Source organism: Geotrypetes seraphini, chromosome 3 (genome assembly GCF_902459505.1).
Source record: "Geotrypetes seraphini chromosome 3, aGeoSer1.1, whole genome shotgun sequence".
NCBI classification, from domain to species: Eukaryota; Metazoa; Chordata; class Amphibia; order Gymnophiona; family Dermophiidae; genus Geotrypetes; species Geotrypetes seraphini.
Genome location: NC_047086.1, coordinates 209,987,053 through 210,000,473, shown reverse-complemented (window position 1 = coordinate 210,000,473; position 13,421 = coordinate 209,987,053). Strand labels below are relative to the sequence as shown.

The following is a 13,421-nucleotide window of genomic DNA, read 5'->3' as shown; positions in this document are numbered from 1 at the left end:
GTTTCTATAAGGAAGAGGCAGTCTAGGTTCTCGTTTTTTATCCAGTTTTTTTATATGTTCTATTTTTGGGTCTAAGGCTCTGATGTTTTGGTAGGCACATGTTAGTGTGGTGATTTCTGTTTGATGGTTGTGAGATGTTTTGGGGTAGATAAGTGATTTAGGTAGGTGTTGAGGTTTGGTCTTGGGGTGCGTAGATCTTCTTTCCCATGCTGTGGAGATGGGATGTTGACCGCTGGTTTGGTGGTGCATACTTCTGACTGTCGGAATTCTCCTGTTATGGTGTTGAATATTGTTTGAAATTGAGCTAGTGGGAGGGGTGGATATGTTATTCTCTATTCCCTTCCAGTTGGTAATAAGGAGGATTAACAGTAGTATGACCTGGGTGAGAGTTTGTGGGATTTGCTTCATTTTGGTGGTAGGGGGGAGGTTTTGTGATAAGGTTGTAGATCCTGTGCTGTGACTGGTTCTTTGGGGTTCTCTGTGGCTAACTAAGATTAGGTGGTTGAGCTTGTGTTATGTCCAGTTGGGAGGGAGTAAGGGTGCTGTAGAGGGATTTGGTTGTGAGTAGGTTTTGGAGGGGTTAGTAGGCTGCTTTGCAAAGGTGCTCTCGCTAAGGCGAGTGCCTTTGACGTGCGCCTTAGACGGCGCGCCGAACGGCTGTGCGCCGATAGGCGCTGAGCCTTTTATTGGCTCAGCGGTGCAGTGTCGAGGGAGAGGGGCTGAGCTCGCTCCCACACCCTGGTGCTCTGGTCACTGCTCCCGCTTTGTCTCTGCTGATCGCAGTGCAAAGTGGAAGGCAGAGTAGTCTGAAGTAGGTGGACGGAAGGTAGAGCAAGCCCGAAGAGTTGAAAAGAAAAGTGTTCCCGCTGAGCCTTCCAACTGGCTCAATGGTGCAATGTTGAGGGGAAGGGACGGAGCTCGCTCCCACGGACTGGTCACTTCTCCCGCTTTATCTCCATTGCTCCCGGTGCAAAGTGGGAGGCGGAGTAGTCTGAAGTAGGTGGGTGGAAGGTAGAGCAAGCCCGAAGAGAAAAAAATCGTTCCCGCTGAGCCTTCCAACTGGCTCAGTGGTGCAACATCAAGGGGGATGGGCGGAGCTCGCTCCCACGCCCTGGTGCTCTGGTCACTGCTTTTCTTAGTTGCAATCTTCACAAGACTTATCTCATAGAACTGTGTCACTTTCAAGGTCCCAGGTTTCTCTCAATTCAGTTAGCAGGGCACAGGCTGTTCCAGGCACATTTTTCCGGCTGTGAACTCTTTCATTCCTCCCTTCTTACTTCTAGCCAAACTGCTTTTATGCTAGATTTGGAAGGTTCTGGAGCAGCTCCACCCAGGAACCTTCCCTGGCTAACTCAGGCTTCCTCTGAGGTTACTGAAAGGCCCTTTCCCTTCCCCAAAAATATTCCAGTTTAGGGGTTTTGCCTACCTCCCCAAGCTCCGAAAAAACTGGCCTATGGACTCTAAGCTTCCTGGAAAGTGTAGGGAAGTGTCCTCCTAAATCAGCACTATTTCTCCCCCTAGTGGCCGCTGGGCATATATCACCCAGCAAACAGTGGCACTGGAGCTCCCTCCTGTGGCCAGTGCCATACATGACAGGCCACTTGCCTGTCACACCGTGGTGACAGTGGCATCCTCTTAAAGCCTCTTTACCTCTAACATTCAAATAAGATTTTTTTTTTAATGAAAGAAAGGCCATATTTTTCTCCCATAAATGTTCCAATTCTTCAGCTCCTGTGTTGGATCCTTAGAGGCTAGGTTTTAACTTTATTCTGCTTTTGGTCATTCTTGCACATGCTCAGATGACATGAGTATCACATTAATGACGCCTGGGTTTCTAATGTAGTGATGGTATAAAACACCAGGAACTGGTCTTTTTCATATTAGGAAAGAACAAAAGAGGGCATTCTAAACTTCTGGTCCTGTTTTATTCTCCTGGAAACAAAAAGTGTTAAATCGCTTTAGATTGTTGTTTTCTAAATAATTTTTTTAATAGCAAATTAATGTAGAACATCTCGTTGGGAAGTCGCAGCTTCCATACACACAGCTGTGGTGTTGTTCACACAGTGAAAAGTTAAAATTATTAAGTTCACAGGTTATAGTTAGAATCTACCAGGTTTTCTTTATTTTTTTGTTTGAATTCTCAAGGAGAGAGTTCTTTTAGACGTTTCCTTGGTCCTTTAGCTTAGTCGTGCTCACCATCCTGGATTTCAGCAAAGCTGAGGGGGTGGTGTGTGCAGACCTCTCCACTCATCAATAAAAGCAAGAGAGGCCCAGGCTCTGTTTAAGAGCCCAGGGACTGGAATCTGCCTACCGAGCATCTTCAGGCTGTATTAATAATGCATAAAGCCGTGACATCCATCAACAAGCAAGAAGTAATTAGTGTTTTGAAAGGAGAAATGGCTGAAGTAATAGCAGCTTTCTCTTTTTTTTTTTTTTGCAATGAGAGAGCTGTGCAGTCTAGATCAGTGGTTCCCAACCCTGTCCTGGAGGAACACCAGGCCAATTGGGTTTTCAGGCTAGCCCTAATGAATATGCATGAAGCAAATTTGCATGCCTATCACTTCCATCATATGCAAATCTCTCTCATGCATATTCATTAGGGCTAGCCTGAAAACCCGATTGGCCTGGTGTTCCTCCAGGACAGGGTTGGGAATCACTGGTCTAGATGATTCACACTCGTGAAACATGGAAGGAAGTTTGTATTGCTGGTAGCCAGGGTGTACCCAGCATAGCTGACAATTTTATATCTCACGAGACTGGCTAATCTAGTCCTAGTTTTATTTCATGGAATGGCTGAGTATCTCCACGGTACAATCGGGACTTTTTAAGACATGGAATATACTGTTCTGTGGTGGTTCAGTGTGAGTGTGTGAGAAGCTGGCACCTCTGCTGTCTGTGCTGGTCTTCTTATGTGGTGTGACTCTGTGTGTGAGGGAAGCTTGCAGTGCTGCTGCCTGTGCAGTATCTGTTCTGCCATGGGACACTGCAGTTATGTACCAAAGGCAGGGCGGCGGTCTGCTCCAGGTGCTGATCATAAGGGGGTGCTCCAGTCCCTTCCCCACACTGCAACCTGCAATCTTTGGGCCGCCAGCGGTATCAGTGAGTAAATGCTGCCTTCAGCGACCCGGAAGCTTTACCTCTGCAGTGTCCTGCCTCTGCGGGGACAGGAAGTTAAAGCAGAGGGAAAGCTTCTGGGGCCATCAAAGGCAGCATGTTTAGCTGACTGATGTTGTTAGGTGCCTGGAGATTGCAAGTGGCAGCCTGCAGGGAGAGGGGTACCCATCTCGCGAAGGAGTCTGCTTCTCTCTCCGCTATAGCTTTTTTAGAAGAGGCGACCAGAATTGCACACAGTATTAGAGGTGCGGCCACACCATAGAGCGATAACAAAGGCATTATAATATTTCATCTTCCTACATATTTCTATTTTTAGTTTGTGATTACTTATTCCTTACTGGGCAAGGATGTATTTGTGTTCTGTGTGTATGAAAAAGGCATGATTTTCTGTTGGCATTGACTGTGCAGGATTAATCTGTACTAATCTGGTTTGCTTAATTTTGCAATGGATGTATCGATGTTCTAGTGCTCACCGCAGTGTTTAAGATGCTCCCTTTTCCTAGGTGTACCCTTGTTTGACTCATGGATTATTGCTAAAAATAATTTGTTCATATAGAGGAGAGGGTGTTTAGAAATGATCAACCCCGGGTATCCCCAAGAGTGGAATAGTCTTCCTCAATATATACGTCGACAGATAAGTTTAGGCAGTGTCAAAAAATTGTTAAAAAGACATCTCTTTTGTATGATGAAACACAGGAGCTGAACCATTTTTAATTTACATGTAGGCGCTGGACGCCTGTTCTGAGATTTCATGATGTTTGCCTTTATTATTGTATATATGCTGTAAATTTTGTGATTATTGTTACGTACGTGTTTTGATTGTGTATGTGCCATGTTGTAACCCGCCTTGGGAAAGGCGGGATATAATGTAAATAAATAAAAACATAAACATAAATACACTAGGTACACCAGTGGTCCTGTCCTGGAGAACCACTAGCCAGTCGGGTTTTTGGGATAGCCCCAATCAATATGCATGGAGCAGATCTGCACTCCTATCATTTTCATTACATGCAAATCTCTTTCATACAAATTCATTAGGGCTATCCTGAAAACCTGACTGGCTGGTGGTCCTCCAAGACAGGGTTGGGAACCACTGAGATACACTACTCTATGTAAAATCAGTAAGTAAACGGCGAAGGAACAATAAGCCACAGTGGTTTACTGCGGAGATCTCAGACCTGATCAAGGAGAAGAAAAAAGCATTCATCTCTTACAAACAATCAGGAAAGCAGGACTCTAGAGCAGACTACCTGGCCAAATCAAAAGCCGTCAAAACAGCAGTCAGGGAGGCTAAATTCCTCATGGAGGAGTCTCTAGCAAAGAACATCCAGAAGGGAGATAAATCCTTCTTCAGGTATATCAGTGATAGAAGAAAAAACTCAGGCGGGATTGTACGTCTTAGGAAACCAGACGGAGACTATGTGGAAAAGGATTCGGAAAAAGCCCAACTATTAAATGAATACTTCTGCTCAGTCTTCACCCGAGAAGCGCCAGGGCTCGGCCCTCAGCTACAGACAAGGGTTGGCTCAGTTGACCCGTTTAGTAACTTTGAGTTTACGCCCAGCAGTGTCTACGGTGAGCTGTCAAAGCTCAAGGTTAACAAAGCAATGGGGCTGGACAACCTGCACCCCAGGGTGCTTAGGGAGCTGAGTGATGTCTTGGCGGAGCCACTGTCCGCGCTCTTCAACCTCTCCCTTAGTACAGGCAGCGTCCCGTTGGACTGGAGGACGGCTAACGTCATTCCACTCCACAAGAAAGGCTCAAAGATGGAGACAGCAAACTACAGACCAGTGAGTCTAACATCGATAGTGAGCAAACTAATGGAAACTCTAATCAAACACCAATTAGATAAGATCCTGGATGAAGAGAATCTACGGGATCCCCGACAACATGGATTTACTAAGGGGAGATCCTGCCAATCCAACCTGATCAGCTTCTTTGACTGGGTAACGGGGAAGCTGGATATTGGGGAGTCCCTGGACATCGTGTACCTGGACTTTAGCAAAGCATTCGATAGCGTACCACACCGCAGGTTACTGAGCAAGATGAGTTCTATAGGATTAGGTAACACATTGACGAAATGGGTTGGGAGCTGGCTTGGAGGTAGGCTCCAAAGGGTGGTGGTGAACGGCACCCCCTCCGAAATGACGGAGGTGATTAGTGGAGTACCACAGGGCTCAGTCTTGGGCCCAATCCTATTCAACATCTTTATAAGAGACTTGGCAGAAGGGCTTCGAGGTAAAATAACATTATTCGCCGATGACGCCAAACTGAGTAATGTAGTGGGCAAATGCACAACAGACGAAGATTCAGTGCCCGACAACATGATGCACGACCTACTCCTACTGGAGCGATGGTCTAGGACATGGCAACTCAACTTCAATGCCAAAAAATGCAAAGTTATGCACCTGGGCAGCCAGAATCCATGCAAGTCTTATACCCTTAATGGCGAGATCCTAGTAAAAACGGTAGCAGAACGAGACTTGGGGGTAATCGTCAGTGAGGACATGAAGTCTGCCAATCAAGTGGAGCAGGCTTCGTCCAAGGCAAGACAAATCATGGGCTGCATACGAAGGGGTTTCGTCAGTCGTAAGGCGGAAGTCATTATGCCATTGTATAGATCCATGGTGAGGCCCCACCTGGAATACTGTGTGCAATTCTGGAGGCCGCATTATCGCAAGGATGTGCTGAGACTGGAGTCGGTGCAAAGAATGGCCACCCGGATGGTCTCGGGACTCAAGGATCTACCATACGAAAAATGGCTTGACAAATTACAGCTATACTCGCTCGAGGAGCGCAGAGAGAGGGGGGACATGATCGAGACGTTCAAGTATCTTACGGGCCGCATCGAGGCGGAGGAAGATATCTTCTTTTTCAAGGGTCCCACGACAACAAGAGGGCATCCGTTGAAAATCAGGGGCGGGAAACTATGAGGTGACACCAGGAAATTCTTTTTCACTGAAAGAGTGGTTGATCGCTGGAATAGTCTTCCACTACAGGTGATTGAGGCCAGCAGCGTGCCTGATTTTAAGGCCAAATGGGATCGGCACATGGGATCTCTTCACAGGGCAAAGGTAAGGGAGGGACATTAAGGTGGGCAGACTAGAGGGGCCGTGGGCCCTTATCTGCCGTCTATTTCTATGTTTCTATGTTTCTACTCGGGCAATGTGTGTGTATGTGTGATAGAAGCTTGCATTGTTGCTCTTTGTGCTGTTCCTGTTATGTGATGGGGCATTATGTGGACTGGGTAGGCTAAAGTACGCTACCTATGTATCGGCCACTGTTTCTCATATAGGAGGACTGAGTTTGAGTGTTGTTCTTAAACTTTTCTAATGAGCTGATCTTTCTGCTTTGTTTCAAGGACACAAATATATCACAGCCCCTGGTTCCTTTGTTGCCAGAGGATGTTCCGAGCCAAACCTACCCTGCTGCAGACAGTGAAGAAGAGAGGAAGAGTGCATTAGAAAAGAGTATGTAAGTGATTTCTCCCCTTCTGAATAGAGTTTCTTGTTGCACCACTCAGGCTGAGGGTATCTTCAGTGCAGCTGACCCTACAATCTCCCTAGTACTTCTTGTCTCAGGAATTCTTAGACAGGCATATGACTCCAGTTTATGTTCAAAATGATAAAAGGTGTTTTTTTTTCTAGGAATTTAATTCAGTTGAGGCCAGTGGGAAATTCTTAATACTACAATCATTTTCTCATATAGTTTGGTGGGGGATGGGAAGTAGAAGCTTCTGCAACTATGAAGTTCCTTTCCTCAAGCAGCATCGTTGGCCATAGAAGACAAGTAAAACGAGGGAAACCCCCCCCCCCCCCATTGATTAGAAACCACAAAAATATCATGTAGCTGATAAAACGTCCATGGCCAGGATAGGGAGAAGGCCAGTCCAGGCACTAGGCTAAGACTCCAGGAAACACTAGGAGAACCTACTGTAGCACAGAGGTCACAGAGGAGAGATGCTGAGAGAGCTCTTCCACTGGTTAGAGACTGTGGAAGGGAGCTGCCTGGGGAATTCCTTCATTGGTCAGAGATTGTGAAGCAAGCTGTTGGGAAAACTGTTATCGTTCCCTACTGTAATAATGGTGACAGGTCAAAAACGCGCGCCGACAAAGGCGCGCCGAGACAACTAAGTGCAAGGCGGAAGCCCACACCGAAGAAAATCAGTGTTTTAAGGGGCTCTGACAGGGGGGGCACCGAAGAAAAACAGTGTTTTAAGGGGCTCTGACGGGGGCGCCAAAGAAAAATAGTGTTTTAAGGGGCTCCGACGGGGGTGTGGGGGGGGGAACCCCCCCACTTTACTGAATACAGATCGTGCTGGCATTGTGGGGGGTTTGTGGGGTTGTAACCCCCATTATACTGAAAACTTCACTTTTTCCCTAAAAAACAGGGAAAAAATTAAGTTTCCAGTATAAGGAGGGGGTTCCCCACCAACACCCCCCCCCCCCCCCCGTTGGAGCCCCTTAAAACACTGTTTTTCTTCGGCGCGGGCTTCCGCCTTGCGCTCAGTTGTCTTGGCACGTCTTTGTCGGCGCATGCTTTTGATTATGAACCTTAATGATTGTTTCTCCAAGTGATTGTGAAGCCCCTGTTGATGTTTTAGAGTGGCGATTTTTAATGCTGGTTCTGAAAGTTCTGCAATCAGATCCTCTTTTCAGAATATGCACAATGAAGGTTCATGAGATATACCCGCATGCTTGTACATAAGAACATAAGAAATGCCTTCACTGAATCAGACCCTAGGTCGGGGGTCGGCAACCTGCGGCTCCAGAGCCGCATGCGGCTCTTTTTCACCTTTGCTGCGGCTCCGGTAGTGTGTCACGCAGGCATGCAGCTTACAAGTCCGGCGTCGCGGCGGGAAATAGCCATGCTGAGCAGTGAGCTCAGCACATACACAGATGAAAGCCTTGCTTGCTGATTGGTCCGGAGGCCCCGCCCCGCCGTGCCGCCGGACCAATCAGCAAGCAAGGCTTTCATCTGTGTAGTGCTGAGCTCACTGCTCAGCATGGCTATTTCCCGCCGCGACGCTGGACTTGTAAGGTGCACGCCTGAAAAAGAAATCATCCTGGCCGGGGTCGGTGTCATGCTCCGGAGATCTACAGCCTTCCTATCTCCCTCTCCCTTCTACCTGCTTCCGGCCACAACCCCTGCTCCGCGGCTCTCTTCGGCAACTCAGCAGCAGCGATCGACACAAGCTTCTGACGTCGGGGCCTACCCTCTGCGAGTCCCGCTTGTTTCAACTTCCTTTTTCCACAAAGGCGGGACTCGTAGAGGGAAGGCCTCGATGTCGGCAGCTTGTCTTGATCACCGCTGCTGACGAGTTGCTGAAGAGAGCCGCGGAGCAGGGTGGTGTTGCCAGGTGCAGGTAGAAGGGAGAGGGCCAGATGCAGGACTCGTGGGTGAGGGAGCAGAAGAGAGAGAGAAAGAGAGAGGGGAGGGAAACAAAAGGAAATATTTCATACTGGGCTGGGCCGGAGTGGAGGGAGGGTGGAAAGATTCTAGCTACAGGGTGCAGTAACAAAGGAAAAGGGGGGAAAGCTGAAAATGGAGATAGTGACACAAAGAAGAGAAAGGGTAAGCAGGACCTACTGAATAAGGATAGAGATACAGAGGGGACATGAAGAGGAGGTGAAATAGAGACATAGAAGTAATGCTGAAAAAGTGTGTGGGGGGAGATAAAGACATTGAAAGGGCAAATGGTGAACATGGCGTAAAGATAAGGACAGAGACAAATGAAGATTCTGAAAAAGTGGTGAGATAGGGATATAGGTGAGATGGACACAAAGAAGGGTGATGCTGGAAAATAGGTGGAATGGTAATTCTGACAGACACAGAAGGGAAATGCTGGATCAAGGAGAGATGGGGCTCAGGCTGGATGGAATGAGGAGAAATGCCTTGTTGGCCCGGAACTTCCTCTCCTACGTCAGAATTGACGTCAGGGGGCGGAATGCTGGTCAGCGCAACACTTCTGCAGGGAAAGCTTGGGACGGCGGTGGCTTGGGGGCTGTTCCCCGATTGCGGTGGCAGCAAACCGAGTGGCTTGGGAGACGGCACAGAGACAGAAAGAAGGGGGAACAGGGAGACAGAAAGAAAAAGTTGGGGGAGAGAATGAGGTCTGGAGGAGAGGAAACATACAGGAGGCTGAAAGAAAGGAAGAAAGATTGGATGCACAGTCAGAAGAAGAAAGTGCAACCAGAGACTCATGAAATCACCAAATAGCAAAGGTAGGAAAAATGATTTTATTTTCAATTTAGTGATCCTGTATATAGCATTAAGATAAGAAACAATATATGCAGTGTTAGATTTGTTTTATAATGGTTTTGCGGCTCCAAGTTTTTTTTTCTTTTCGAAAACGGGTCCAAGTGGCTCTTTATGTCTTAAAGGTTGCAGACCCCTGCCCTAGGTCCATCTAGTCCGGCGACCCGCACACGCGGAGGCCAAGCCAGGTGCTCTCTGATGAAGACCCCGTTTTACCTGTATCCCTCAACGTGATTTGCAAGAAGGTGTGCATCCAACTTGCCCTTGAATCCCAGAATGGTGGTTTCCATCACAACCTCCTCCAGGAGAGCATTCCAAGCGTCCACCACTCGTTGTGTGAAACAGAACCTCCTGACATTTGTCCTGGGCCTGTTGCCCCTCAGTTTCAGTCCATGACCTCTTGTCCGAGTAGTAGCCTAGGTCCCTGCTTATTGAGTCTGTTTTCATTCCTTTGAAAAGCAGGCATGTTTGTAGATTTAGAAGGTCCTGCCTAAATGAATGATGGTGCTGGAGCAAATCATTTTCTCTGTTCTGAGCCCCTCTCTTCCCTTCTTGTGCCAGGTATGTTCTCATGGAGCTGATTGAGACTGAGAAAATGTACGTGGAGGACCTTAGACAAATTGTGGAGGTTAGTTTCTTTTAATTATATTTTTTAAAATTACTCTACTAAGGGCTCCTTTTATCAAGCCGCGCTAGCGGTTTAACGCACGTAATAGCGCGTGCTAAACCGCGGGATACGCTAGCCGCTACTGCCTCCTCTTGAGCAGGCGGTAGTTTTTGGCCAGCGCGGGGGGTTAACGCGTGATGAAAAGTCATGCGCGTTAACCCCGTTAGCGTGGCTTGATAAAAGGAGCCCTAATTCCTAGTGAGTCCTAGTGACTAGGACTAGAGCACAAGTCGATGGAACCTAACAACAACTCTACTAAATCATGAGTTATTTAAATTCCTTCAGTTAGTTAAATAATAAATAAGGAAGGGAAAAAAAGCCTCAGAGAACATAAAAGGGCTAAAGCCCCATTTCTATTTACAATCGGCAGCAAAAAAAACCCCAAAACTTCCTTAAAGTGAATTGTCCTTAGTACGAAGAGCGGTATATAAATACAACATAAACATACTGTACTTTCCAAATGATATTAACAGACAAAAAACTTATAGTTTGTTTATTTGTATCCCGCCTTTTCCAAGGCGGGTCACAGCAGACAAATACATAAACACTACACGTTCCATGATTATTACAAACAATAAAATAATAAAGCGACCTGCGCTATATCACTATATCCAAATACAAAACTTAAATTCCATATTTCATTTTATAAAAAAAGTGTTTTTCAACAATTTTTAAAAAATTCTGCAAATGCTGCTGACGAATATTCAATCCTCCAATTGCAAAACGATGCTGTGGGGTGGTCTACGTCACGAGGACGGTCCTGCCAACCACAGAAATGGACCTGGGTACCACTAAGATCGGGTAATACTGAAAACAAAAATGTGGAACCAGTTCCTGGGCTTCCAAGAGTGTAAAATTGTAGTTTATTAATATAAAAACCAATTCAAAAATATCACAATATGCTAAAAATCAAATTGATACAACATAAGTCCACTGCATAAAATAGTAACCAGACCCTACACGGACCGTGTTTCGTCTTTTTCAGGCCTTCATCAGGGGTACTTAAAATGCAGTAACAGGCATTCAAAAAAACTGTAAGTCTTTTTCATGTGTGCTTGTTTAAAATGACATTTGTCGCACTGGCTGGAAAACTGTCCCTGGACATCTGCAAATGTAATTCCTTAACAGTTGGAATATGTTAATCTGCATGAGCAATAGAATGTAGCTGGCGAGGCGGAGCATGGGGCAGAATATTTTCCACCAGATACTTCGGTGCCATATTACGCACACACAGATAGACCATTACCAACAGTTTGTAACAAATCCTAAACTTTAGTTTCAGCCAGTTTTAGTCAGTTGTGCTCATGTCTAGTCTTGCTTGCAGTCTTGTTATTCACTTCAGTGGTGGTCACTGTTTCACACTCTCACTTTAGGACCATTGCTTCAGGGATTAGCTAGGCCACTGACAAAAACAAGAACAATAATCAGAAAAAATTCTCACACTGCACAAAATGTTGAAAATCTCAATCTTAAATTGATTTCTTCAGTAAGCCACATAAAAACAAAATGGTGCCCTGGCTTTAAAGACATTAGCAGACTGTTATGTTATCACAAGGGAGCATTTCATTTGGCCAAAATTTAAAGTAATATTCCCACTGCAGTTCCTTGTAACTCTGGGCAAATCACTTAACACTTCATTGCCTCAGGTCCAGAATAAGTCCCTGTCTAAAATATATAAACCGCTTTGATTGTAACCACACAGAAAAAGCGGTATATCAAGTCCTATTCTAAAGCCATAACACTCTCATTGAAATATGCCATCAAAAATTTTAAAAATATCAGAAGAAATGTTGCCATTGAATCATATAATTCAATGGTTGCAAAGTTCCTAGAATATAGATCCAGAATTGTTCACATGGTACCCAGGTAAACATGATTGCTTTGTCTGCCATGCATCAGCAAGGACATTGTGTAAAGGCTGAGTGTCACTGTACCACCTCTATCAGAACACAACAGAGACTGTGCATGGGGTCTGAGTGTCCCTATGTCTCTCTATCTGATCAAAGTAGGGGCTATATATGAGAACAGTGCTCCTGTAACACTATCATGATATGAAGTGTAGGGGCAGCCTAATGGCTAGATCAGTAGGCTGAGAACCAGGGGAGCCCAGTTCAAATCCTACTGCAGCTCCTTGAGACTCTGGGAAAGTCACTTAACCCTTCATTACCTCAGGCATGAAAACTTAGGGAGGCCTCCAGAGACAGAAAAATACCTGCTATATCTGAGTACACATCACTTTGAAAGCTTTTTGATTTGCAGAAGTTGGGTTGTCAGTTGGCTTTATTTTATTTTTTGTAGGCAGGCCGATCAGTCCTACTTTTAACCTCATCATTCTGATATTACATTACATTACATTACATTCTGACTTATATTCTGCCAAAGCCCTTATGAATTCATGGAAGATAACAGTATGTTTCAATTGCTGGAAATAAACCCAGTTAAACATAATGTAACAAAGAAGACGAATAACAAGGACTCCACCATTGATTAGAAACTACAGAAAGACATTCATGTAGTTGAAAAAATGCCCATGGACAGGATAGGGAGAAGGCTGGTCCAGGCACTAGGCTAAGACACCAGAAAGCACTAGGAAAACCCTACTGTAGCATAGAGGTCACAGCGGATATTACCGTACATTTCAAGATAAGAATTTTTTGAATAGAAATGTCTTTTAAAAGTTTTCTAAAAACAGTATATCGACCTAAAGAGCTAATTAACCTCCCTTTTACAAAACCGTAAAGTGGTTTTTAGCGCCGGTAACAGCTCCGACACTCATAGGAATTCTTTCAGCACTGGAGCTGTTACCGTTATGGCCGATGCTAAAAACTGTGCTACGGTTTTCTAAAAGGGAGGGGGGAGAGAATAAATTAGGAAGATTATTCCAGATTTTAAAAAGGATGCCTTCCTTCGATTAGAGAACTCTCTTGAAAAATTTAAAGCCAAACGAAAATTTTCTCTTTAAAGACGCCTTTACTCTGGTACCAGCTTCCTTTTCCCAAAACTTGTGAAGCCTCGAAATACCAAACGCTTCTTTTGAAGTGATCCCCCATGCTAATGTCTTACCACTCCCCATTTACCTTCCTTTTTTACTAATTTTACTTTGATGTATTTTAAAAAAACCTTTCCCTCCCCAACTTCCCTTTTGTTCCATGTATGTTAATGTGAATTTGTCTAGTATTTTTAATATCTGATAAAATATTGCTTTTATTTACCTATTTTCAGGGCAGGATTAATTCGTCGAGGGCCCCTAGGCACACAAGTACACTGGGCCCCCCTGCCCCGCCCCACCCCACCATGCGCCCAGGCGGAAACAGGAAGCTGCGTCAGAGGGAAGCTTTGGGCAAACAGCACCGCTTGCACAATTACAATTCCTGTTGCCTTT

At 45.5% G+C, this 13,421-nt stretch overlaps 1 protein-coding gene across 3 annotated transcripts in view; it reads left to right on the top strand.

Moving 5' to 3' along the window:
* The window catches only part of ARHGEF25 (Rho guanine nucleotide exchange factor 25), a 380,835-nt gene that overhangs the window by 314,797 nt on the left and 52,617 nt on the right, over positions 1–13,421 (top strand). For all 3 annotated transcript variants that reach the window (XM_033937480.1, XM_033937482.1, XM_033937481.1), the window contains 2 exons: positions 6,476–6,588; positions 9,934–10,000. In XM_033937480.1, the coding sequence (XP_033793371.1) occupies positions 6,476–6,588; positions 9,934–10,000 (180 nt within the window). The remainder of the gene's footprint in view (positions 1–6,475; positions 6,589–9,933; positions 10,001–13,421) is intronic.